The sequence below is a fragment of the Mesocricetus auratus genome, unplaced genomic scaffold, assembly GCF_017639785.1.
Source record: "Mesocricetus auratus isolate SY011 unplaced genomic scaffold, BCM_Maur_2.0 Super-Scaffold_100008, whole genome shotgun sequence".
Taxonomy (NCBI): domain Eukaryota; kingdom Metazoa; phylum Chordata; class Mammalia; order Rodentia; family Cricetidae; genus Mesocricetus; species Mesocricetus auratus.
Window position 1 is genome coordinate 73,376,307 of NW_024429192.1, and position 27,715 is coordinate 73,404,021.

The following is a 27,715-nucleotide window of genomic DNA, read 5'->3' on the forward strand; positions in this document are numbered from 1 at the left end:
TACCTCGTGGCAGCCCTCTATCCTGTCCACTTCTGCCTGCCAGCCCACTGAGGACCTTGTTGGCACACCCTTCTGTGGACATCAGGACCGTCACTTGCCCTATAAGGAAAGTCAGAAATAGCATAAATCCCTTTTGGTTCCAAGCTGGGCCTTGTAAAGGTGCTGTCACTAGGGGTTGCCGGGCTTTCCTATCGATCTGTCTACTGCAGTGTCTTCAGCTGGAGGGGAGGCTGTCACCAATGCCCCCCAGCTACAAAGGGATGGACAGGAGAGTGCGACAGGATCCGGTTTATTCTCCTTGGCAGGGTGGTCCTGAGAGTGGCAGGTGCCACCCTGTCCCGGGCAGAGGGAGGGCCCGAGGGCCATTTAAGGCCAATGGCGGGAGAAGCAGGGGGGCATATAGCCCCTGGAATGCGGTGAAGCCAGGCCGAGGCCCGGAGGCAGCTGTGGTAGGCCAGGGCAGAGAGTCCCTGCCATTGGGGGTGGAAGGCACCGGACTGTGACCTGACCATGGCTCCAAGGCCATGGACCAGGGCACACAGGCACCCCAGGAAATGGGGCACAGGGTCACATGACACAGAACATGAAACAGGCACATGGCTCACAAGCAAGCAATGGAGACGTGAGCACATATTCACAAGCCAGAGAGACACCCAGCCATGGTCAGGCTGGACACGGACACAGTAGTGGTGTCACACACAGACCACGCAACAGACAGAGGACTATGGAACACACGGTGGTCACCATGAGCAGACCAGGCCACAGAACTTGAGGGACAAGGGGAAGGGCCTTTTGGCACTACTGCACTGGAATCCTAAGAGAGGATGGCAGGGGTGCGGTCTGGAGGAGCTGGGACACCCCGCGGCATCCTCCAGGGTTAGTCTGTCTTCCAAACTTTATTGAGCAGCTTCACCACTTCATCGTAGATGATGAACACGATGGCCACATCTAGGCAGACTCGGCCCAGCCGGGGAACAGTGCCCTTGTAGAATCTGGGTAGAGCAGAGGGTCTGAGGTGAGCAACTGAGGGAGGAACACGTGGGCAGGAAAAGCAGGTAAATAGCACCCTGGAAAGGGCACCCTCCAGACACTGGGAGGACGGGAGAATACAGCCTAGGCGTGACAGAAGCCAGAGAGGGCCTGGAATGGGGCAAGAGCACTGCTCTATGCTACTCACGCCTTGGGCCCCTCATTCTTCAGGATCTGCAAGGCACAGTCCAACGTGTTCCTGTATTTGTGTGCCTCCAGGCCCTGTAGGACACCAGGGTCAGAGTGCTTAGTTGCTATCCTGTCTGGGGCTCCTGTCCCCACCTTTTCAGCCCTCCATCCCTACCTGCATCCTAGTCTTGATCACATCCAGAGGTGTGTTCCCAAAGACACTGGCTGCACCCGCAATGGCTCCAAAGACCCCAGTGATCAATGGGTTCATGGGCTTGTTGGGGTTCTCTCCTAGATGTGAGTAGTAGTCAGAATGCTGGGGTAAGCCAGAGGGGAGCTTTGAAGGCTAGAAAACACCCCTCCCCGTCCAGTCCAAAGGAACAAGCGAGCCTTCAGGGCTTGGAATGGGTCTCTGGACCACAGGTGTACCTCGGTACCAGTTGCGAAGTGAGGTCATAACGAAGAATCGGATGGCTTGGTTTGAGCCCTGCTTCAGTACAGTAGCTGTGAGGCCTTGGTATGTCCCCTTTAGCCCTGGGGGCAGGCAGATATGAGTCAAGCTGGGGCCTTCTAGGTCCCACCTGTGGGCAAGTGTGGGGGCACTCAAGTAAGTTTTGACTCTCCGAAGCTTACCTTGTTCCCGAACAATCTCCCGAACCCCGTGGAAAAATCCCCGGTACTTGGGGTTGGGGGAAGTTTGGTCATGGATGAACTTCACCTGAAAGGAAGCAAGCACAGTTGCTGACCCCTGGCCACATCTGAACTTTAGCTAGCAGACCCAGGGTACCAGGGTCAGGCCGAGGCTGGGGACGCCCAGCTCTTCTGCATGAAATGCTTCCCCAGGCTGTTCTGGAATCCCACTACACACAAACCTCAAGACTCAGAGGGTTCCTCAGGTCGAAGGGCAGCCAGCATCAATTGCTATTTTCTACACAGTGAGTTATGTTAGGTTTTCTATCTATAAAAGTAGCTTTAAAGACTGCTCAGCCGGGCCTGGTGGTACACACCTTCAATCCCAGCACTCAGGAGGCAGAGGCAGGTGGATCTCTGTGAATTCAAGGCCAGTCTGACCTACAAAGTGAGTTGCAGGACAGCAGGATGTTACACAGAGAAACCCGGTCCCCGAAACACTAACACAAGACTTTACTTGTGTTTTTGTTATAGGTGGGCAGCCTCCACAGGAACTTTCTGCCACTCCTCCTAAGATGCTCACCACGAACCTAGTGTGTATGTGTGGGATCATTCCCACCTTGACAGTTTCCCTAGGGTGCATGGTCCTTAAAGCCTGGGTAGGTACCCCATGAGCCTCACAGACACCCTGGCTAGCCCCTCAATTTCTCACCTTGATAGTCTCCATGGGACACACGACCACCACTGCTTCTGCCACGCCAGCGCCCAGACCACACAACAGCCCTCTCCTGCTGTCGAGCCGACCCTGGGCATCCCGCATGTGGTTGCTTAGGAACTCAAACATCCCGAACCTAAAGAGGGCGGCAGGTGAGAGGGCCGCTGAGGCCACTCCCTTGGGGGTCGCTCAGGCAGAGCGGAGACTCACCTGACAGCTGCTTTGGGGATGGAGCCGTAGAGCAGGGAGCTGAGGCCGCGGTACAGGCCCAGGACGCCATGGCTGCGGACAGTCTGCCTCACGCAGTCCCCTACGGGAGGTGCGGTCAGGACCTTGGCTCCTCCGCCCGCGGTGCCCCCCACGCCGCCCCGCGGCCGCCCCGCCTCACCGATGCCCCGGTACCGCGGTGGGTGCGCGCGTTCATCTAGCTGCAACTGCGTCTTCACGTACTCGGTAGGGAAGGTGATGCAGATTTCTATGCCTCCCGCCAGGCCGCCTGCAGGGACCGAACGCCCGGGGCTGGGGACACCCTTGCCCGGTGGACCCAGCCGCCGCCGCGCGGCCCCTCCCCCGCCCGGACTTTGCTCGCGTCGCGGCTCGCTGCGGGACAGCACCCACGCCCCCACCCGGTGGTCTCCACCTGGAATGCTCTAGAGACTCCCAGGAGGAGCCGGCGCGTGGGCTAGGGGCCCGGGTCGCGCACCCCACACCTCCGCCCCTCCGGAAGTTGGGCGGGGCCTGGGCGTCCCTGGCCCACCCGGAAGCGCGGTCGGACAGGCGGCTCCGAGTTGGGGTTCGGAGTGGCCCACCTGCCAGGATTGCCTTCCCGGGGTGCGTCAGCTTGGCCTTCCCGGACCCGGGCGCGGCGGCCGTCAGAGCGCGGGGCTCGCGGGGCGCAGCCATGGCGGGCAGGGGGAGGGGCGCCCGGCGTCAACCTCGGGTCCGAGCCTCCGCTGCCGGGCACTCGGCGGGGCCCGAGGCTGCAGACACGGCGACCGGTTCTGGTTCTGGAGGCGGGGCGGTCACGTCAGCTCCCGGGCTCCGCCCCGCGTGGCCTGAGCTGAGCCCCGCCCACGTCCCGCCCCTTGCCAGCCGGGAAACTGAGGCTGGGGCGGGGTGCGCTGAGGCTCGCGTCGGGGCGGAGAGCGAAGAGCAGCCAATGGCCGATGCCGGGTCGCGGGCAAACGGAGAACCCGAGGCCGGGGGCGTGGTCTCCGGACAGCGGTGCTGAGCCAAGGCGGGTAGCAGTGGGTCAAGGTGCAGTTTCTGTAACTCCTGGAGTGGAGACATGTGCTCCTGGAGTGCTCCGTGGGGCTAAGGTGGACCTCGAGTGACAGGAGTCCCCGAGATCGCGGAGGCGGTAGGGACACATTCTCCCCTGTCGCGTGAGGCCAGCCTTCTGGACACATTGCAGTCACAGAGCTTGGCTTTCGTGCTCCCTACAGGGCAGACGATGATCACTCCGCCGCTCCCGGATCCGTTCAGAAACAGAATTCTTCTAGGCAGGTTCCCGTTTCTCTCTGGTTCTAGCAGATCTTTAATGGCTGAAGGGCCTATTAAGTTGGCCTTTGTCCCTCCTACCCACACAATCACCAGGCAGAGCTGCTTTGCTCTGATAAACATGTTTTAGTATTCATGGTCGGCAGGAGGCAGAAAGTCTTGTGAGGTCTTTGTTGCTGTACATATCCTCAAAGCCGCCTGGAGGGGGCAGCCCTAGACAGCTTGGGGTGAAACTCCCAGAAATCTTTGCAGACCAGAACCTTTGCATGCCAAGGCCTAGGGTCCACTTCCCTGCTGTCTCATGGCAGCAGTCCCTTTGAGTGGCCAGTGCCGTCCCCGCCCCCAGGCTCTAGATTGGCTCAGAAGCTGTCACTTGGCTTCAGCAAGTAACTGCCAAGATATTGTACCTCCCTTTTGAAGTCCTTTGTGGTTGTGGGATGCCATGTTTCCCGAAGGCGGGGTGTGGACACTGTACACATGCAAACCACTCAGAGGAGTCTCCTCCATGCAGACAGAGCAGTAGAGTATCCGTAGGAGAATCCAATAGGGCTGGTGGGTAGCAGAGCAGAGCCCACTGCCAGCCTGACTTCTGGCCTCTAAAGGGAGGAGCTCATAGCCAGCACAGATCCTGCTGCCTATTTTTTGGAATAGAGTTTTGGCCTGGATGCCCTTGAGTAGTCAGTGGACTGAAGGAACAGGATCAGTTCCACTCACCAGAGCCTAAGTCATGGATAGGGCCAGCAGATGGAGGCAAAGAGCATTGGGGTTGCTGTTGGTAGGCAGTAGGAGTCTGGCTAGGCTAGAAGTTAAGCTGGACCTCGAACTGGACATTTAGCTCAGGTGGGCGATAGCTGGTGAAGGCCAGTATGCCAGCCACGTTAGCACTACAGTATACTCCTCCCTACCTATGTTAGCACTACAGTACACCCCTCCCCCACCTGTTAGCATTACATTACACCCCTCCCCCACCTGTGCTAGCATTACAGTACACTCCTCCCCCACCTGTTAGCACTACAGTACACCCCTCCCCCACCTGTGTTAGCACTACATTAGTGTACTCAGGATCCAACAGCCTTTGCAGTCTGTTTCATGCAATCCCAGATGGGTTATCGGTGTAAAGTCCTTCCTAGCACACATGAGAAAAGAGTTCTCCCAGAGCCTGGTGGGTCTTAGCAGTAGTCTACAGCTGGGAACAGAGGTAAGGAGAATGCTGGCTGTGCCAGTTTCTTGACACACTGAGTGCCAAGCCTGGTCACCCCTGGATCCTTCCCACCTCCACCCACCCATCTGAAACCCAGCCAGGGCAGGGCACCATGAGTTACCTTTGTCCCTCTCTACTCCAGGGTGCCTGCCACCTGCCAAAACTAGCACGCATAAGAGCGAAATGCAGCTCTCACGAGCTCTCCACATGCTCCTCTTGCTTGCTCGGTCTCTTGCGCACTGAGTGTGTCTGTTTGCAAGAGATGAGAGCACATGGTCTGGAGCTCTAGGTAACCACGGAGGAAGGGGCTTGAAGGCCGGAACCTCCAGAAGAAGGAAAGCTGAGGACATATGTATTTACATCTCTGAGATCTTGTTGAGCCCTGAGTCCTCTCATGCTACACCCATAGGTCTCACTGCCAAGAGAGATTCAGACCACACTTATAATTCATGAAATTGGCCTCTGCTTATGGTTACCCATAGGTTGGCACTTCAGGGGAAAAGAGAAGCCGATCTCCAATGGAGGGCTGCTACTACAGGGAACGTGGCTTGCTGTCCCTGATCGTGGGTAATTAAGGACTCGTGTAAATTTAACCAGTCTGTGTCTCCTGGAAGCTCATGCCCTGTGACCAGGGCATGCTGTGTGTATGGGACACTTTACTGTAACAGGGTATGGCCCTTTATTGGCTTCTGTGGGGGCCCTGGCTAAGGACATTGGCTTCTGGAGGTGCTGTAGGCAGCTGCCAGCCATGACTGCCTTTGCAGGCTGAGGAGCACTAGTCCTACAGACCCGTTTATTTTCTAGTTCACACCAACAAGGGCAGTTTCCCTGCCTTCGAATTACAGTACAAAGCCTCGGGGTGTGACCTTGCAGCACACATGCCTTGACATAGTCCTGGTGCTCAGCAATGGGTTAGAAAGTGCTCCTGAGATGGTTTTTCCATAGCACTAGAAACAACACGTTGGGTCAGGTGACACAGGTCCCTGGAGTAGGACTCTGATACCCAGGAAGAATTTTAAAATCATATGCTGTTGTCACTTCAGCAAGGGAAGTGAAAAACTGCTGAGAGGAGTCCTTCATTCATTTGTGAGCTAACATCCTTCCAAGCGCTTGGCAGAGGGCATCACTCCAATGGGGTCACTAACCCGTGCATCCCAGGCTCCACTGACTGTTTACAGAGCCCAGTGGGCTGTGCTGAAGGTTTCATTGGCTAGCTGTATGCCAGCTGGCACCCACTGCCACTGATAAAGCCCAGTGTAATTCCTAAGGGGTCTCAGCAAACTGATGTGAATGGGGTATCCCAGGCCTACCCCAGCCTCCAGTGATACAGAGGTCACTCCCAAAGGCAAGCCAGGGCTGGAGGGCAAGCAAGCCTGGTCTTTTTTTTTTTTTTAAGATTGTATTTATTTATTATGTATACAGCACTCCATATATGCCTGCAGGCCAGAAGAGGGCACCAGATCTCATTACAGATGGTTGTGAGCCATCATGTGGTTGCTGGGAATTGAACTCAGAACCTCCGGAAGAGCAGCCAGTGTTCTTAACCTCTGAGCCATCTCTCCAGCCCCGCAAGCCTGATCTTAAAGTGGCCCACTGCCAGGAACAGGCCCAGGCTAGAGTCACCATCAGGGATGGACTATGCCAACTGAGGCCAAGGCTAGTACTTACTTTTCTTGGTCATCGTCTCATCATTTAGTTGAAGTAGGATACAACTAAGTCCACAGAATTATGTCTTCAGGCCAGTTGTGCCCGAAGCAAGCAGACCGTGACATGTAAAAGCCCCAGGCACTCTGCTCTCTTCCCTTTAAGAGTCATGACAACAACTCCTTGACCAGTTCGGGACGGTATGACTGAAGCATTCTGCATGGATTGTGGCCCACAGTAAAGGCAACACAATTCGGAACTGCAAGCCATTCTGCAGCAGAGCTGCACTGGCTCCACCCAGGCCTCCACTTACTGCAGAACAGTGTGTGTACATGACCAAGCTGTTCCTAAAAAGGCGCTCTGCAAGAGACCAAATGTGGCCTTCTGTGACCCTGCTGCATCACACAAAGGTAGCATACGTAGGTGGGGCACTCAGAGGACAGTAGCTCCAACTTAAGGCCAGACATATAATATACAAGGAGGGTGCAAGGTTGCTGTGGGCATCCTGCAAACAGAGGTGATGCTCCAGGTCCTAACCCAGCATGGAGCAGCCATCCGTGTGGCCGGTGCTCAAGAAACAGAGATCTGCCTTTTCTCCACTTCCCAAAACCTTCCAGCAGAGTCAGACATGATGGTACAGGAACCTTGTGAGTTTGAGGTGACATAGTAAGACACTGTCTGAAAAAAGCCCTACTTGGAAATGTGTGTGTGTGTGTGTGTGTGTGTGTGTGTGTGTGTGTGTGTGTGTGTGTATGAGGGAGAGAGAGAGAGGGAGGGAGGGAGGGAGGGAGGGAGGGAGAGAGAGAGGGAGAGAGAGAGGGAGAGAGGGAGAGAGGGAGAGAGAGAGATTAGGCATGGCACCCAGAGCCCTGTGATACCGCCAGCTCCAATCTCATGCTCACAACAACCTCATTTACAAGTTCCCACCAGGAGAAAAGCATGCCCCTGTGCTACTGTTCAAGAGGCTATGCTGGTTTGCCACACTGTTGGCTCTTCCTTTGGGACAGATGTTATCTACTGTCTCTTTTGGAGAAAAGGAGACTGAGAAGTCACTCGGAGCTGGTCACACAACCCAGTCTGCTTACCCACCACTGTGACCTGTTCTATCTAGGAGTAACTTGAGGGTAAGTAAGTCCAATCTCACTGGCCACCACAGAGTCCTGGTGCATATGCCCACTGTGGGCTGTAGCATAAACCCTGAGTTGCTCATGAATAGCTGAAGGCAACATCTACTTACTGCCTTTCTCCTAAACCAGAGGTTCTCAGCCTTCCTGATGCTGCAGCCTTTTAATATAGTTCTTTATGTTGTGGTGACTCTCAACCAAAAATTATTTCATTGCTATTTCATAAGTAGTTTTGCAACTGTTATGAATCATAATGCAAGTATTTGATATACTACCCCAAGGGGGTCACAACCCACAGGTTAAGAACTGCTGTAAATGGATTCTCTCCTACCTGTTTGTGCCTAGCTCAGAGTCCTGTCTTGCTTCTGAAGTGAAAGCTCCAAGTTACTGTCACATGCATCTCTGAGGACCTCTGATGCCAACAGAGTCATGGTTTCAACTTTCCTAAATGGCCTTGCTTGGTTGGGCCACCCTCAGCTGGCTTGTTTTACAATTGAATCTACTATGGGCTCCTCTGTCCTTTCCCTCATGGGCTCTGATCTAACATGGACATCTCCTGGGGATGAAGCCATAGACCAGTGGGTCTCCATCTACCTGATGCTGCGACCCTTTAATTCAGTTCCTCATGATGTGGTGACCCCAACCATAAAATCATTTTCATTGCTTGTTACAGTTACGAATCATAATGTAAATATCCTTGTTTCTTGAGGGTCTTAGGTTATCCCTGTGAAAAGTTGGTCAACCCCCAAAGGGGTGTGACCTGCAGGTTCAGAACCACTGCCATGGAGCCAAGGGCTCTGAACATTTTTCACATCCAAAGTGCTCCAGACCAAGTGTAGCCATCCAAAGTGGCTCCTTAGAGGACCTAGGGTGCAAGGGACCCGATAATGCATTTAGTGAGTACTTAGTCCTGTTGCCTGGACTTGGCGCTGGTCTGAGAGTCCTACGCTTTCCCTGTCTCATCATCCCCCTGGGTTGTGTCCTCTCAAGGCGTCTCTAACGGTTAGCCTTCAGTCCTGCCTCCTCTCAGACCACCGCTGGGGCCTGATGATCCTTACTGACTTTACTGCCTGGTTGCAGTTCTTAAGTGGTGGGTGTGGAGGGGCCCACCCTTTACTGGCATCTTGTTTAGACTATCTCTGTCACACTATAATCTTCACAGCAGCCAGGCTGACTACACCCTGGGCCTCAAGGCTGCCCCTATGTGCTGTCTTTCCTCTCTCTACTGCCACATGGAAACACTTTTCACTGTGGCTCCCTGATGGATTGGGCATTGTGACACGATCACCTTCCTCCAGGACTCTAATGCAAGCTCTTGTAACAGATGTGGGCACCACTCCTGGCCAGCCTCCGTCTCCTACGCACAGTAACACACCCTAAGTTGTGACAGAAGGGCCAAAAATACTCTTAGGTTAAACATGCCACTTCCTGCTGGTGGCTTTGTCTTGGCTCTGACTGGAGGAAGCTGGTCCCCAGCTGCACTTCTGCTGCTGCTCACTTGTCATTAGGTGGCAGGTGTCACAGGGTAAGATTGAGGGACCACTGCTAGCTGGTGGTCGTCTGAGCATCTCCATGGCCCCTCAGCAGGCAGCGCTGAGCCACCTCTAGCTGTAGCCCCTAGGAAGGACCACGTACTCAACCACTAAGTGCTGGATGAGATGGGATTACCCAAAATAACTGGTTTGAAGTGTGATAGGATCCTGACCTTGAGAACTGTGGGTGGGTTTTTTTTTTCTTTTGAGTCTAAGCTACAGCCCAAGTGCTCTGAGAGAAAGACACCCGTGCTGCATGCATGGTGGTCATTGCCTGTGTGCCCTAGGGATGATGCCTAGAAATGCCCAAGGATAACAATGAGGAGTTAGATTCTTGTTCAGGTTTCCCAGTTGCTGTGGCTACTTAAGTGTTGGCACATGGAGCTCTTGAGAGTGAGCAGGCGAGATACCACCACAATAGCTGGTTTATGCAACTTCACTTTGCCCCACTGGGGACAGGCTTAGGCTGAACAGAGCTAGCAATGCCTTCAGAATCTTGGCAGGCCCTCCAGGCTGCCCAACCGGACTAGCAGACTCTTGGATTCAGGTCTGGGCCACCTCTCATGGGCAGAAAGGTGTGTTTTGTTTGGTTTTTTTTTTTTTTTTTTTTTTTTTGGTTTTTCGAGACAGGGTTTCTCTGTGGCTTTGGAGGCTGTCCTGGAACTCACTTGGTAGTCCAGGCTGGTCTCGAACTCACAGAGATCCTCCTGCCTCTGCCTCCCGAGTGCTGGGATTAAAGGCGTGCGCCACCAACGCCCAGCTCAGAAAGGTGTTTTAAGCTTGATGTTAGCTTAGGTTTTTGTTGGGGGAAGTCCTGTTATTTGTCAATAAAGTACTGTTGAGCCTATAGGAATCTAGATAGGTGGGGCTAGGAGTCCAGGAGGATTCTGGGAAGGAGAAACAGAGGAGAGTTCGAGATGTAACCGCCATTGGGGTAGGAAGCCCAGAAACCTCTCCGGTAAGAGACATACTTAGATTAACAATTATGGGGTAATTACTTAAGTCAGAGCTAGCCAGTTAGAAACAAGCAAGGCCAACAGCTTCATAATGAATATAGCCTCCTGTGTGTTTATTTGGGACTGATGCGGATCTGGAATCAGGCTGGCGGGAAGGCATTCTCTCAAGGAAAAAGCTTCTCTTAACAGGTTTTTAATTCTCTCAACAGGAAGTGAAGTAGGTGACAGAAAGTGAATTCTACCACACTGGTTAGATTGAGTTACAGCCACCTACACCCTGGAGAAGATGCCTTCAGAATCTGCCCTTTGTGGGGGCTGGAGAGATGACTTGGTGGGTAAGAGCATGATAAGCAAGTGCCCCACCACTGAGCTACCATCACAACCTTCTCCTTTTGTTTTCTTGGGCTGTGTAGCTCAAGCTGGCCTCAAACTTCATATGGATCCTTGAAGTCCTGTTCCTTCTGCCTTTACCTCTCAAGTTCTGGGACTGTAGGTATAACCAACAGGCTCATACTACTTAAACACTGAGACAAAGTTTCATAAAATTGTCCAGGCTGGTGTTGAACTTACTATATGGCTAAAGCTGGTCTTGAATTTCTTTGCTTCTGTCTTAGCCTTTAGAGTATCAAGGATTACAAGCCTATGCCACTAGATGTAGCACAAGAGCCCTTCAATCTGAATAAATTTGGTGGGGCTGCATATCCCTCCCAGTTTTCATCCTGTGTTCTAGATGTAGCTGCTCCATTAATGCTGGTACCCTATCACATCACCACCACCCCTGGCAAGGAGCTCTGGTGAAACTCTGAGCCAGGTCAGATGTCTTCTGCCTCTCTCTGCAGAGTGCTTGGATTATATGCTTGTGGTACTATGCCCAGTTCCAAACCCAGGGCTTCATGTCTGTGAGGCCAGCACTGTACCAGCTCAGTGCCACCCCTAGCCAACAGCAGTCATCACACTTGCCACTCACCCAGCCTGTTTGTTCTGAGCAGTGGGTTAGAGCCACAGTGTATGAACCACTTATCCAGGGAGTGGTGTGGTGATATGTTATTCATGATTTATTGAAGCTTGCCTGAGGGTACAGAAAGCAAAGCTAGCCACAAGCCATAGAGTCAGGAAGTGGTGACACACACACCTTTAATCCCAGGACTTGGGAGACAAAGGCAGATGGATTTCTGTGAGTTCAAAGCCACACTAAGCTACATGAAATTGATCCAGTCTAAAAGAGAAACAAACAGTTCACACAAAGGTGATCTCAGCACTTGGGATCACATACCTGTAATCCCAGGATTTGAGTCGTATAAAAGGAAAAAGCAAAGGGTCTCATGAGGTAATCAGTCTCCAACCATGCTGAGGAAAGGCAGCAGTCTGAGACTTGGTGAGAGCTCTTGAAGACAGGATCACCTTTCAGTAAGAGCTAGTAGCCAACTGCTTTGCTTCTCTGATCTTCGGCTTGAAGCTTGAACTCTGGGTCTTTTATTTTTGGTGTTATAGAGTGGGGGCATGGTGTGACTGATTTGAATTTTTCTGCAAGCAATCTTTTGTGATGCATCAAAGCAGGCCAGCGACTCTCTTGTACATTTCTTTATGTATAAAGTTGTATCCACTCACTGATGACTGACATTTCAGGTACCTGCATGACAACCTGCTGTGATGACTTGCCATGACAGGCCAATAATGTCATTTTCTACTAGTTATACCACAGATACAACCACTTGACTTTAGGAAGGTGTGGAATAACACAGTACTGTGGAGGCCATGCTCTTGGAGCTGACTGGTCTGACACAGAGGCCTCCAGGGCCTGTGTCCCTTCACCATGAGACTCTGTCCTGTCCTAGAAGACTGGGGTTCTCATCTGGACAAGGCTGTGGCACATCTTATACAATTAGGTGCTGTTGGTGCCAATATGGAACACAGAGGAGTCCAGAAAGGCAAAGTCAGAAATACAGTTATATAGCAGTGTGGTGGCCTCATATGCCCCTCCTAACAGCGGTCTCTGCCTGCAACCAATTGGGAGATCTGCTGAGGTGCTGTGACATGGGACACTCTCCTGAGTTGCTTCTTAGTGTGTTTCCTCTGGAGACAAGCACATAGAACACCTGGAAGGCAAGGCACCCTCTCCTCTCCAGGGTGCCCCTGCTTTCCACACCTGTGCCACCCTGGTGGTGCCCTAGGGAGACAAGCTCCTTGTTGCCTCCAGGCTGTGACTGAAGCTGATGTCAGACTTCTCCAGTAGCCCTGGCTTCTGCTGCCATTTGCAAACCTTCCTCTTTCCCAGATGAGATCTCTGACTGTTTGTACTCTGAGAAATTTGACCTCCTTACCACAGAAGCCACTTGTCACCGTGCCCAAATGCTGCCATACAGGAACTCCTACCTCAGGTGCCCTCACCACCAGCATTTGCCCCTGCACAGCTTACTGTCCCGGGGCCTCCGCTCCAGCTCTGCTTGGCTCCTACTCTCTGCTAACCGCCTGGGCTGATTTCCAGCAGCTTCACCCATGGCCCTTGACCCTCTTAGGTGTCCTCAGTCCTGTGAAGCCACTTACGTGCCTGACCTACACTGGGGACTGGAGAGAGAGACAGGGACAGCCTTGGTCCCGAGAACCAAGAGCACAAATCTCGATGATCCCTACTCCTCCTCCCGTCTCCTCGACGATCCCAATCCTCCTTCCTGTCTCCTCGATGATCATCAGTCCTCCCTCTCTGGTACAAGGGATCATTAATTTCTGGTCTTGCTCTATATCAGGCTCCCATCAAGCCCATATCAACAAGCCAGTCCTGTAGTCTTAGGGAAATGCTGTTCTTTCCCCAGAAGCAAACAAAACACAATGAATCTTACTTGCTGTAGCCTCACATTACCCAGAGGCTGCCACTTCTCCACCACTCTTTCCAGGACACCTATTCATGACAGCTATCCATGTGTCCCCTCCAATCAAACATCACTTCCAGATAATGATACAGTACTCAGGACATGACAGTGTGCAGCCTTCTCTGGCTACTTTCCTATCCTGCTTCTCCCTGCTCCTGGACACTGAGGTGCCAGGCCTATTTGGTCTTCGTTCCCTTCTTGAGCAATGCTTGTGAGCACTGGCCTTTTGTGAGCCATAGTTGCTGCACTGTATCCACCTCTCAGGAGCCCTATTCTCCCAGTCTTCCGTGTAGAGCTATGTGGCAACCAACAGAGGGCAGACGTGTGCAACGGGAGCCCGGCCTCCCCCAGGCTGTGTCCAAGCTGCTCCCACAACAGCTGTTTCATTACACCAACCGGCACATCCTGGCTTCCTTCTCACTCCAAAAGAGGCAGCCAATCCTGACAGCTCTTCCACTAGGATGTGTCCTGAGCTGGACTGCCCCTTGCCACTCTCCCCAGCCACATTCTAGGAGCTGTCCTGGTCCCTCTGGCTTGTGTTCCTGCCCCAGCTGCGTGTGGCCCTCATCTGGAGCACAGTAGGGGACTCTTCTGATGGAAACTCCACCCCACTGCAGGAGAAAGCTGGTACCAATGAGGGCGCAAGTCCAGAAGGTCAGTAACTGCCTCACACATCCCCTCTTCCCATCCCTCCTTCCCCATCGAGCAGGCAGGTGTTTGGTCCAGCCACCAAAGAGTTGGTGAAATCAACTAGGGACACCAGAGATGTCAAGGACACAGAGAATAATCGTGGCCTTATAATAGCCACACAGTGATCCTAGTGGTTAAACCACCATATCTGTCACTGAAGACCCGTGCCAGCCATAGCTTCGCCCCAGGCTCCCTGTGGCATCTGCATGCACCGATGTCCCTGGGACGCTCTACTAATCTTGACCAGGTTTCTCAATAGAAGAAGCACAGGGGAGACAGACATCTGAGTCTCATTGTTGCTGGTACCCCTTCGACTAGCAGCATGCCAGGTCCCCAATGGATTTCATGGTTTCTACAGTTGGACCTGATCACACTGTGTGTGGCAGCCAACGCACTGTGGCTGCCTCACTGAGTCAGGTAGAGTCACACATCCACATGTCCACTCTAGGTTTCCACTGTGTCCCACCAGCTGGACCAAGGGCAGCTACCAGCCACCTTCTAGGAACAGACGTTCTTGTCTGATTACCTATTCTGCCTGAAGTCACCTGACTGTTTCTATTCATTGCAGCACAGTTGGATACCAAGTGTTTCTTGAAGGAAGAATGAATGGAGATAGTTTCAGACTCTCAGTCTAAAAGTCCTTGATCCATCTGGAGTTATTTTTACTAAGGGCAAGAAATAAAATAGATTCATTCTTCAACATGTAAAAATTCACTTTTCTTGGCATCATTATTAAAGAGGCTGGCTTGTAACACGAACAATAAAACTCAGTGACAGATATCTGGGTTCAAGCTGATGGTCAGGTAAGCAAAGCATCGAAGCCAGTAGCCCTCACCTCTACCTAGGCTGAATCAGTCCTGCCCTCAAGGGGTTGAAGGGTAACTGAGTTTTGTTTAGCAACCTAACTGAAAAACAAAGAACCATTTCTTCTACTTGTGGCAAGGATAGGAAAAGTGAATCATGGAACTTCTAGATCTTTCTTATGAAGCCGCTTTAGAAGGGAGTAGGTGGGAGGGTGCAGCTGTCCACAGCAGAGGACAGTCATGCACAAAGTCAAGGGTTGAACAATCTCTAAAAGCGTCTACAGAACTGTTTTATTAGAAATATGAAGGCATAGATATAAACCGTATGGTGTTAAAAACATACCCAGTATATAAGCACTAGTATCGTGTGTCACTTTTATCTCTTTATGAGAACAGCAGTATACAGATCCAAAATGTTTAAGAGTCACCGTTGACTTTAACCAATAGCTGTAGAACCCAGCAAACTCATTGCTGTCAGATCCAGCACATCGCGCCCCCAACCTCCTCGGGGTATACTCCTGTGAACCCAAAAACTAATTGGAACCAGCAGAACAAAGTCCAAGGCTAGGACTGCAATCCACCTAGAGAAAGGAGCAGAGAGATGCCAGGCTGGATTCTAACGAAATTGCTTCCAGGTCAAGTCAAAATGAAGGTGGCCATTAGCTGATAGTTTCAATAGCCCTGCAGAGCCCTGGATGCTTAGTCGATAAAGAATCTGTAATAAGCATATGTTTGGGGGGAAAAGTCCATGTCTGTTAAATTTTTGTAGCCAATCCAAAATTACTCTGAACTCTGCATGTTGCTCACAGGGGGAGCATAGCTAGTCATGTTCACAGCTGATGCATCTCCAAAAAATTCTCCATAAAGGTGGCCAGATTCTCAACATCTTCAGTTGTGACAGTGTTATACAGAGAAGCATGGATGCTTCACACTGGCCCGTGTCCCTTCAAGGAGATCATGTTGAGTTCCACCGCCTTGTCAAGAAAGCGCTTTTCTAAAGCTTTGTCACCTTTGGCATTGCCAATGCGAAATGGAATATTCATCCTGCTTCTGTTCTGGTGTCCCACTGGACACACATATAAATCCTTGAGAATTATCAATAATCTCATAAATCATTTGGGATTTGATGGAGCTGAGCTTCTCCTTGGCTGTGGCGCCACCATTGTTCTTGATCCATTCCGGGACCATGCCCATGACGTAGACGCTGAAACACGGAGGTGTGTTATGCAAAGAGTTGTTCCCAGCCTGCACTTTGTAGCCAAGGACCGAAGGACACTCTCTGAGGGCAAAGCCCAGCAGGTCATCATGGACGATCACCACTGTCACCCCCGCAGAGCCAACATTCTTTTGAGCACCAGCAAAAATCACACCAAACTTGGAAACGTCCACTGGCCTGGATAAGAAGTTTGAGGACATGTCACAGACCAGCACTGCTCCCTTGACATCAGGTGTGAAGTCAAACTCCACCCCATGCACAGTCTCGTTTGCACAGAAGTACACATAGTCTGGGTTGAGGTTCCAGGTGCTTGGGGCTGGAATTTTTGTGTAACTTCCAAGTTTAGGGTGGACGATATTCATGGTCCCAAACTTCTTGGCTTCTTCTGCAGCCTTAGCTGACCAAGTTCCAGTCACCACACAGTCGGCACACCTTCCAGCTTTCAGGTCAGTCAGATTTAAGGGGGCAGCACTGAACTGGCCAGACCCACCTCCTTGTACAAAGATCACCTTGTAGTTGATGGGAACATCTAGCAATTCCCTCACAAGATTCTCCGTGTTGTTAATAATGTTGGCAAAATCTGATGACCTGTGACTCATTTCAAGCACACTGATGCTGAGTCCTTTGAGGTCTACTAGCTGTTTCTGTATCTCTAGCAATACAGACTGTGGCAGCTTGGCAGGTTCCAGCCCAAAGTTAATCACTTGCTTGGCTGCATCCATGGTGCTGAGGCTTCGGTGGGGGAAGTGGCAGGAGCAGAGACCGTATATGGGAATTTAAATCCTGCCACTTTGTTGAAAGTGTTAGCAGCTGTAAGAGCACCCTAGTGGAAACTTTATCAGATTATCTGCAAACCAGGACGCTTGACTCCCCCATTCACATTCCCTTTATTTGAGTCTCTTGTTACCTTCTGTTGTTAGGACCTCCAGCACGATACTGAATGGGAATGGAGGAAGAGGACCCCTGTCTTGCTGTTGATTTTAGTGTGACTACTTTGACTATTTTCCACTCAGTACAATGTTGGCTCTAAGCTTGTTGCGTTTTGCCTTTACTATGTTTCTTCAGGATTTTTGTCAAGAAGGGATGTTACATATTCTCAAAACCTTTTTCTAAATCTATTGAGATGGTCTTGTGGTTTCTGTTCTTGAGTCCACTTATGTGATGCATTGATGCATTATATTTATTTACTTTGTGTTTGTTTATTAATTAGAAATAACTGCATCCAGGGCTGAAGAGATGACTCAGCTGTTAAGAGCACAGGCTGCTCTTTACAGGACTTGGGTTTGGTTCCCAGCACCACATGGTGGCTCACAACCGTCTGTAACTTTAATCCCAGGGAATCTGATGCTGCCTTCTGATTGTGTGCATCCGGAGTGTTGCCTCTGTATTCAGGCAAATCACTAATACACAAAATGTAACAATAAAATTAAATTAGAAAATCAAATTAGCATGCACAATATTGGCTTCCATTGTGGTATTTTCAAGCAAAATTAGTTTTTGTTAATTATCTTCCTGGCTTGTGTTCCTCATCCCCCTTGCTCCTCCTGTGTCCTCTCCCTCCTCCCCACTGTAGCCTTCCTTCACTTTCATGGCTCACGTGTCCTACTGCCCTGCATCTTCCTCAACTGTCCTTACTGTCTCATGGTCTTCTTTCTAGTCCCGTAGTGCACACCCACATCCATTCACTTATGTGACTGTATGTAGACATTGTACAGTAGGCTCTAAACATGATGGAGAACATGGGAGTCAATCTGTAGTACTTCCTCCAAATGGACTGTCTGTTGTTTTCTGTGCTCTTAGCAACTGGATTAGGTTTCTCTTCAGCTTCTCCTTCCTGACCTCTTTCATGTTTTCTTGGTTATATTCCTGCAATTCCTTTAAGTCTATTTTCCAATGCATTTGTTCTGTAATATATGCAGCAATTACATATCACATAATCTAGCAATGGAATTTCTTTTCTTTTTTCTTTCTCTCTCTCCTCCTTTCTTTCTTTCTTTCTTTCTTTCTTTCTTTCTTTCTTTCTTTCTTTTCTTTTCTTTTCTTTTTTTTTTGGCTTTTCCAGGCAGAGTTTCTCTGTATTGCTTTGGAGGCTGTCCTGGAACTCACTCGAACTCACAGAGATCCACCTTCCTCTGCCTCCCAAGTGCAGGGATTAAAGGTATGTATGCACCACCACCACCTGGCCCACGTGGAATTTCTAAGTTTAAATGTGAAATGAAAGTCCACAGGCCTCTTCCTACAGTTTCAAAGCCATTAAGAGCCTTTTCAGCTTCAATAATTAATCTCATAATTAATTCTTCCCAGCAGGGTTTAGGATGTGAGCGCGTTACAGACCAACACAGGCTCATTGCGGCTGATTTTGAAGTGGTAACAGGAAGGAGCCCTATGGTGAAGATGCTTTTTAGCCTCCCAGGGTCTGATTCTGATTCAGCCTCTTCAGTCCAGCATGCCCCTCCCTCCCACAACTCCCTCTCATCGGGGTTCTACTTTTTTTTTTTTTTTGAGACAGGGTGTCTCTGTAACTGCTCTGGCTGTCCTGGATCTAGCTCTGTGGATCTGGTTACATGCATGTTGCACCTCTGTGTGCCCTGTCCCCAATCACCTTGCATTTCACATGTGCTTAGGTTGCAGAGCCCCTGGTCAGGCCTGAGATCTGCACAGAGCACTGTGCTTTCAGAGCAGTGTATGCAATTGACGATGGCTGGTGAGACAGGCGGGTGTAAGAAGGAAGGGCAGTGGTGGCCTGTGGGGATCACAGACCCTGACTGGAAACCCACTCCTCCATCAGTCTGGGAGCAGGCAGCTGCAAGACAATGTTTACTGAAAACAATTCAGTGCCATAAGCTCCTGATAAGGGCTTGATAAGGGCTCCGCTCACTGAAACACCCTGACTTTGATCTTCCTGATGGCTAGCTATTTCTTTCTGCTCCCTGCTGTTTTCCGATTCTGGTGTCAGAGATTTAACCACCAGCCAGGAGGAAAAAGAGAGGGCTGTTGGAGATTTGTGCGTGTATGGATGGCAGAAGTTTTTTGGAGGGAAGCGTTTTTCTTGGGAAATTCTCCTAAGCCGATTTGGGGAGCATAAAGATTTCTTAACGCAACCGACTGGTCTCTGTGTCATCTATCCCAACGCCCTCGCCACATTCTCGGATACAGGCTGTGCAGCAGGCGCGGCAGTAGCCCAAGCCCAGGTGGAAGTGATGGCACTGGGGACAGCTGGTGGCGAGGTCTGGCAAGGCCATGCTGCTCTGTGACTGCTGAGCAGGGGTCTGTTGACCTGCTGTTACAAAGGCTATGGCAGAGACCAGAGCGTCTTCAAATCCCATGTCTCCAACAGCGCCATTTGTCCCATATGAGTTGGGAAAGCAGATGAATGCACTCGATGTTTTAAGTTGATTCAATACTTCACTTTACAACATACAGAGTTTTAAATTTTGCTGTCTTGTTATGTAGCCCAGGCCAGCCTGGAACTCTGATCCCTCTGCCTTAGCCTCTTGTGTGGTGGGATAAAGGACTGTATTTTTCAAGTAAAAAAGAAGGGGCGAGCTGGAGAGGCGTCTTAACAGTTCAGAGTACTTGCTTCTCTTGCAAAGGACTTGGGTTCCCAGCATCCACATAGTGGCTCACAACTGCCTGTAACTCCAGTCTCAGAGGATCTGATGCCCTCTTCTGGCCTCCACAGGCACTGCATGCATGCAATGCACAGACATGCATGTAGGCAAAACACCTGCACACATAAAAATAAACCAAAAGAAGGAGGCGGGAGGACTCCTCAAAGGTGGTCTGGGGCAAGCATAGACAATGGGACCCTCTCAGTGTGGGAGGGAGCACACCCAGATAGCCTCAGCACTGAGGAAGGAGGCCTGCTTGCTCACACTCTCACAACCGAAGAGGTGCAGGCTAGTCCCTGCTTCGGTGATCTGTGTCCACCTGCACTCCAAATGACAGTGCAGCACCCTGAACAAGTGCTTGTTGATTTACTTTTAGTTTTGAGACAGAGCTTCTCTATGTAGCCCTGACTGCCCTGGAACTCACTATGTAGACCAGGCTAGCCTTGAACTCACAAGATCCAACTACCTCTACATCCCAAGTGATGAGATTAAAGTCAGCTCTAAACAGGTACTTGAAATAACAAACAAGTTGCTATATTTGCTCTGTTAAGGCATTGTTCATGGAAAATACAGTCTGCGTGTCTCTAATGACGACACTGCAGGAGCATTCCGAAGCCTTGTGCTGGCAGAGGGTGCTGTCACTGCCAAACAGTCACCGCGCGAAGGTTGTGTTATGTGGAACCAGAGCCTTAGGTTAGGAACTGAGAACCACACTCTGAAGTCCCCGGTTGCAAGGCCCTCATCCAGTCACGGTGACTCACCTGTTGACACCCACCAATCACAGTGACTCACCTGCCAGCACTCATCAGTCACAGAGGTTAATTAACACAGAGAGTAGATGTCCCCATTAACAGCAGCTGAGATGACCAGTGCTGCTCTCTTTGCACTTGGTACTAAGGGCAGTGACTTTGGGAACCTAAATTTTTGTCAAGTATTCCTCAACAGTGTGTTGACAGAAAAAAGCCCTGAGCTCTCACAGCTGATGTGTTATTTCGGCCGTAAATTTTCACCTTCAAATCTTGAGGGTGTCTGGGATCCAAGGAAGCCCAAGCCCCCTTTTAGATGACCTGTGTGCCCCGAGGCCGCGTGAGATGCAGAAGTGCCACCCTCGGGTCAAGTGTGCTGTGGGGCAGACAGACGCTATCCCAGCAGGTGAGTTATCAGAAAGGCTAAGGGGGGACAGACAGCCATGAAGTCGCACAGCCCACATGGGAGCAGACACCATGCAGCTCTTGAGAAGCACAGAGCCCTTACACAGATACATGTATTCAGGTGGCTTTAAGGACAGAAATAGATTTCTACCCGCTGTCTGAGTCAGCCGAGTGCCCAAGCTAAGATCGCCTCAGGGCACATTTCTCTCAGAAGCCTTTGTGTAATGAGGCTCTACGATAGACCTGAAAGCAGCATGCCCCTGCCAGCACACTTTCAATAGAAATGTGCCCACCGGGAGGTGGCTGCAGACAATCAGAGCGGACACAATGATTAGGCCAGCAGTAACAAAGAAACCAGGAGACAAGGGTCTCACTCACTGACTGCAGCCCTGCTCTCTCTCTCTCTCTCTCTCTCTCTCTCTCTCTCTCTCTCTCTCTCTCTCTCTCTCTGTGTGTGTGTGTGTGTGTGTGTGTGTGTGTGAGAGAGAGAGAGAGAGAGAGAGAGTGTGTCTGTCTGTCTGTTTATCTATTTCCTGTGGTTGGGCTCTGCCTAGAGAGTTGTCTGGTGTCCATAAACTTGGATATAGATCCCATTAGAACCTAACAGACCCTTTCTTCCTGGTCTCCATGGAATTCAATCTTTTTTTGGAGATGTAGACAAATGTAACGTCCAAGTTTGAAGGTGATTATGATAAAGATTGAACAGGCCGGGCTCTTAGCTAATGGTTTTTCCTAAGGTTACGAAAGTGTAATGGCAAAGATAGACAGAAGACGAGCAGGTGGGCCCTGGGACAGGTGAAGGGCAGTTGGAGCCTGAAGTACCTGGGGTCTAAAGCGCTGGGCTGGCAAGGGACAGGGAGGGCCCACATAAGGGACCACGTGTTCTGGGCTGAAGCCACTTTCTGGGTGAGGGCTTTGTTTCCTTGCTAGTCTTGGTTGCCCCTAAGCAGTGTGCCTGAGGACAATAGAGACACTGTCTGATGATGTCTCAAGGCTGTGATGGGGGCAGACTTCCTCCAGAAATTCTGGAAGTGATGCAGGGCATGGGACAGAGTCTCCTCTGTATGTTGATAAAGGCGTTTAGAAACAGTAACAGAAGGGAACTGGAGGACAGTTTATTGGCATCAAGGGGAGAGAGTGTGCTTCTGGAAAATGCTAGAACAGCATTCTCAACCTGTGGGTTGAAATCCCTGGAGGTTTGAATGACCTTTTCACTGGGGTAGCTAAGACCATTGGAAAACACAGTTATATACTTTGTGATTCCTGACAGCAGTGAAATTACAGTTATGAAGTAGCAATGCAAATAACTTCATGGTTGGGGTATTAAAGGATCTAAGCCTTAGGAAGGTTGAGAACCACTGGGCCAGAAGAACGGAGATGGGGCAGGGGTCAGCAAAGATGCCTGAATGCAACTGCACCATGCTGGGGGAATACTTTGGGGTGCATAACTCATTAAGGGGATAGTGATTCTGCCCATTGCGCTGTTTTATCGTCAGGTGTTTCCTTTCACCTTTGGCACAGGCTAGACTTGTTTAGGTTATACAATGTGATTTCCCTTTTGAATGCAGGAAGACTCTTGCCTTAAAGGAGGCCGACTTCCCAGTCATGCCGACTTCCCTAGTCAGTCATGTCAACTTCCCAGTCATGCCGACTTCCCAGTCATGCCACTCTTGTTCCTGGCATGCCAGAAACAGTGAACCCAAGGCATGGTGATAAACATATTTACAAGACTGGAATTGATTTTTAAAATTAATGGAATGTGTGTTTGACACTTTCATACACACATATGGTGTGTTCTGCTTATCTTTACCCTCTTCCTTCTCCCAAATCAACATCCCTCTCTACAAGTCCCTTTCATATGTTTTCATTTTGTATCGTGATCTAAGTTTAACCAGGGTCATCTGTGTGACCATGGGTCTGTAACTAGCAAATGGTGCCCGATGATCACCATCAGGTGATCAATTATATATAAAGTTTTAATAAAGAATATATGCTGTGGAGCTGGGCATGGAAGCACCCGCCTTTAATCCCAGCATTTGGGAGACAGAGGCAGACGGATCTCTGTGAGTTCAAGGCCAGCCTGGTCTACAAAACGAATTCCTGGACAGCCAGGGCTACACAGAGAAGGAAAACTTAAACAAACAAACAAACAGAATATATGCTGTGGAACAGACAAACACAGTGAAAAAATTTAGAGAGCATGAGAGGGAGGAGAGAGAGGGAGAGAGAGAAAATGAGAATGTGTGAGGACTGCAGCTCCCCCACCTCGGGAGATAATGGAGTCCTTTTATAATAATTAAGAGAAGTTATTTGGTTGTTCAGGTTCCATGCTTTTCCTTTCTCCAGACTCCCAGTGTCTGTGTCTTTGATGCAGCACCTTCTCACCCCTCCCCCGAGGAAGCCATTAGGACCCAGCAACAGACGGAACTAGAAAAAATCATCCTGAGTGAGGTAACCCAGACCCAGAAAGACAAGGATGGCATGTACTCGTTTATAAGTGGATATTATCTGTAAGATAAAGGGATAACCATGCTACAATCTATAGCTTCAGATCTAGAGAAGCTAATTATCAAGGAGGTGGCGTGAATTAATCTCACTGTGAAGGGAAAATAGAGTAGACACTGCTGGTGGATGGGGGAGAGAGGTCTGGATGGGGAGAACCTTACATACCCTCCCGGCACCCAGGCATTCTGATTGGTTGACAATGTGTGGTTGCCCCTCATTGGCTAGGCATGATCAGGACCTTTGACAGTGACAGACAGACTCCAGGCTGGCTCATCTCTCGGCCTACCCACCCTTTTTTACTTATTACATGGCGTTCAGCGGGAGCCAGAGTTCCTTGCTCAGGCCTTGTTGACCTCAGGAGGGCTCAGCAACTGGACTGTGCCTGTCTGAGGTTGGCCTGCTGAACAAGCTCTTACTATCATTGACTACCAGCCCTCGAAGAGCATCCATTCCTGGAGAGCTGCCAGGGTGTGGCAACTAGGTGGTAGCCTTTTGAATTTTAGATAACCAGGCATGCATAACTTGGGGAGGACTTCCAGAGGAATGCCTAAGAGCCATCAACTCCTGAAGAGTTGCCTCAGTTGCTGCCTGCTGCTGTCTAATATGCTGCAGGAGACATATAAGGATTAACACTACCACCCTGATGATTAATGCATATGTGAGCATCCAGGAGGGATAAAATAGCCTTTTTATATTATGCCAATCTTTTTCAAAACATGAAGAGTCAAAAGCCATAACCTCTGCTCTTAATAAATCAATTTTTGGGGGGACAGTGAGAGCAAGAAAGGGGAGAATATACATTACCCATCCTGGGTTATTCCCTCCTAGGTGGAAGTAGGCTGATCCATGGCTGTGCTCACTTACTGAGACCCGTATTGGCATTGTGGCAGTCTAAGGAAAAACACAAGCGGAACATCGCCCATGGGTTAGCAGGGGGGCTGGTGGCTGCCACTGGAGGGAGATAGGATCTCTCTATTTCATCAGAGGCAGGGGTGTGTTCCTTGGCAGAGATGCCAGTGCTTGTAGACTGGACTGAACCCCTTGTCATCAAAACTGAGAAAGTTCATATGGAAAAGGACCTCAGTTAAGGCCAGATGAGGATCTCTCCTAGCCTCTGGTGTGATAGTCCTGGCTAATAGCTTCTTAAGAGCCCTCTCCACAATGGCTTGTCCCTGCGAATTGTGGAGAATGCCGGTGGTATGGGAAATCTTCCAGGACACCAGAAAGTCATTGAATTGTTGAGAGGCATAAGCAGGGCCATTGTCAGTTTTAAGTGCCCAAGGTACCTCCATTGCTGACTTAAGGGCCTTAATCATGGCCAACTTAAGAGCCTTGATAGCAGTGACGGCTTTCTCTCCAGAAAGGATGAGGGCATAAACAAAGGATGAACAGGTATCTATTATCACATGAACATATTTAAGATTGCCAAAGGGGGCAGAGTGTGTAACATTCATCTGGCAGATGACATTAGGCAACAAGCCTGGTGATTAACCCTTGCACAAGAGGGCAAGGAGGCAAGAGGGATACAAGCAGCACATGCCGGGGACAGATGTTTACATTGGGAAGCTGGTAAATTTGGAAGAAGTCTATGCAAATTCTATGGAGACAGATGGAACTGCTGGTGAGGAGTCCTGGCTTGCTCTAAGAGATCCATACTGGTTGTTAATATGATGACATCTGTGACCTCATTTCTCTTGGCCTAGTAGGCATTAACTTCTAACATCCATCTGTTTGCCTTCATATTTCATGATATCATAGTTTTTAACAGCTGAGTAATATTTCATATGCAGTCGAGTATTGTTCTTTCAAGACCTGTAAAGAATTATGTTAGAATTTTGATGGGAATTGCGTTGAAACTACAGATTGCTTTCATTAAGGAAGCCATTTTTACTGTGTTACTTCTACAGATCGATGAGCATGGGAGATCTTCTGATATCTTCTCCAATTTCTTTCTTCAAAGACTTGAAGTTCTTGTCATACATGTCTTTCACTTGTTTGGTTAGAGTTACCACAAGGTATTTTATATTATTTGTGGCTATTGTGAAGGGTGTTGATTCCCTGATTTCTTTCTTTTCTCATTTATCATTTGTATATAGGAGAGATACTGATTTCTTGAGATACTAATTTTGTATCCAACCACTTCGCTGAAGGTCTTTACCAGCTGTAAGAGTTTCAGGGTAAAATTTTTGGGGTCCCTTATGTATACTATCATATCACTAAGAATAATGATACTTTGACATCTTCCTTTCCAATCTGTATCTCCTTGATCTCCTTTTGTTGTCTTATTGCTCTAGCTAGAACTTCAAATATGATATTGAATAGGTGCAGCGAGAGTAGTCAGCCTTGTCTTGTTCCTGATTTTAGTAGAGTTGCTTTCAGTTTCTCTCCATTTAATTTGATGTTGGCTATTGGCTTGCTATCCATTGCTTTTATTATGATTAGGTATGCCCCTTATATCCCTGATCTCTCCAAGATTTTTATCATGAAGCAGTGTTGGATTTTACTGAAGATGTTGAAAAACATCTAATGAAATGATCATGTGGTTTTGTTTTTCTTTCAGTTTGTTTATATGGTGGGTTACATTGACAGATTTTCATATGTTGAGCCATTCCTACATCTCTGGGATGAAACCCACTTGATCATGGTGAATGATCTTTTTGATGTGTTCTTGTATTCGTTTGTGAGTATTTTATTATTTTTGCATCAATGTTCATGAGGGAAATTGTTTTGTAATTTTCTTTCTTTGTTGTGTCTTTGTGTGGTTTCAGTATCAGGGTTACTGTAGCCTCATAAAAAGAATTTAGCAATGTTCCTTCTGTTTCTATTTTGTGGAATGGTTTGAGGAGTATTGGTATTAACTCTTCTTTGAAAGTCTGGTAGAATTCTTCACTAAAACCATTTGGCCCTGTTTATTTTCCCCCTTTGGGAGACCTTTAATGACTGCTTCTATTTCCTTAGGGGTTATAGGTTTATATAATTGTTTATTTTATCTTGTCCTAACTTTGGTAAGTGGTATCTATCAAGAAAACTATCCATTTCTTTTGGACTCTGCAATTTTGTGGAGTACAGGTTTTTGAAGTATGACCTAATGACTCTTTGGATTTCCTTGGTGTTTATTGTTATATCCCCCTTTTTGTTTCTGATTTTGTTAATTTGGATATTCTCTCTCTGCCTTTTGGTTACTTTGGTTAAGGGTTTGTCTATCTTGTTGATTTTCTCAAAGAACCAACTCTTTACTTCCTTGATTCTTTGTATCTTTGTTCTCTTTGTTACTATTTTATTGATTTCAACCCTCAGTTTGATTATTTCCTCTTGGATGTATTTGCTTTTTTTGTTCTAGAACTTTCAGGCGTGCTCTTAAGTCATTAGCCTTTATGAAGGCACTTAGTGCTATCAACTGCCTCTTAACACCACTTTCATTGTGTCCCAGAAGTTGGGGTATGTTGTGCATTCGTTTTCACTGAATTCTAGAAGTCTTTAATTTCTTTATTTCTTCTTTGACTCAGTGGTAATTCAGAGAGTTGTTCAGTTTCCATGAGTTTGTAGGCTTTCTGTTGTTGAAATCCAGCTTTAATTCATGGTGGTTTGATGAGATACAGGGAGTTATTTCACTTTTCTTGTATCTGTTGAGACTTGCTCTGTGACCTAGTATATGGTCAGTTTAGGAGAAGTTTCAAAGAGGTGCTGAGATACTCTTTTGTGTTTGGGTGAAATGTTCTGTAGATATCTGTTAGGTCCATTTGAGTCATAACACTTGTTAGTTCCCTTATTTCTCTGTTAAGTTTCTGTATGGAAGACCTGTCCATTGGTGAGAGTGGGATATTGAAGTCTCCCACTATTAATGTGTAAGGTTTGATTGTGATTTAAGCTTTAGTTTTGTTTCTTTTACAAATGTAGTTCCCTTGTATTTGAGTCATAGATGTTCAGAATTGAGATGTCATCCTAGTGGATTTTTCCTTTAATGAGTGTGAAATGTCCTTCTCCATCTCTTTTGATTACTTTTAGCTCTAAGTCTATCTTGTTATATATTAGCATAGTTATACTAGCACACTTCTTTGGTTCATTTGATTAAAAATCTTTTTCCAACTCTTTACTCTGAGGTAGTGTCTATCTTTGATGTTCAAGTGTGTTTCTTGTAGGCAGCAGGAGGATGGATCCTGTTTTCATATCCATTTTGTTAGCCTGTGTCTTTTTATTGGTGAATTGAGTTCATTGATATTAAGAGATACTCCTGGTTTTTGTTGTTGTTGTTGTGGCAGTGGTGGTGGTGGTGGTGGTGGTGGTGGTGTGTGTGTGTGTGTGTGTTTTGCTGGTGTGAGGTTATCTATTGCCTGTGTTTTTGTGGGTATAGCTTATCTCCTTGGGTTTGAGTTTTCCTTCTGTAGGGCTATATTTGTGGCTAGATATTGTTT

General features: G+C 48.8%; 1 protein-coding gene and 1 pseudogene across 1 annotated transcript; both read right to left on the reverse strand.

Annotated features, from left to right (window-relative positions):
- Positions 1–273: 273 nt before the first annotated feature.
- Slc25a1 (solute carrier family 25 member 1) lies at positions 274–3,514 on the reverse strand. The gene is made up of 9 exons (XM_005077529.4): positions 3,313–3,514; positions 2,892–2,999; positions 2,714–2,813; positions 2,501–2,639; positions 1,792–1,876; positions 1,588–1,692; positions 1,334–1,449; positions 1,178–1,251; positions 274–992 (listed from the first exon to the last, which is right to left on the reverse strand). The coding sequence occupies exons 1-9, from the start codon at positions 3,404–3,406 to the stop codon at positions 878–880; spliced, it is 936 nt and encodes a 311-aa protein (XP_005077586.1). The 5' UTR covers positions 3,407–3,514; the 3' UTR covers positions 274–877.
- A 12,136-nt stretch (positions 3,515–15,650) lies between these two features.
- Positions 15,651–16,758, reverse strand: LOC101839048 (annotated as a pseudogene).
- Positions 16,759–27,715: the final 10,957 nt, after the last annotated feature.

Coding starts and splice junctions, on each gene's coding strand:
- Slc25a1 (XM_005077529.4), bottom strand. CDS start 3,406: ATGGCTGCGCCCCGCGAGCCCCGCGCTCTGACGGCCGCCGCGCCCGGG. Junction 1,877..2,500: donor GTCCCATGGAGACTATCAAG/GTGAGAAATTGA, acceptor GCTTCCTTTCAG/GTGAAGTTCATCCATGACCA. Junction 1,252..1,333: donor TGATCAAGACTAGGATGCAG/GTAGGGATGGAG, acceptor GGTGTCCTACAG/GGCCTGGAGGCACACAAATA.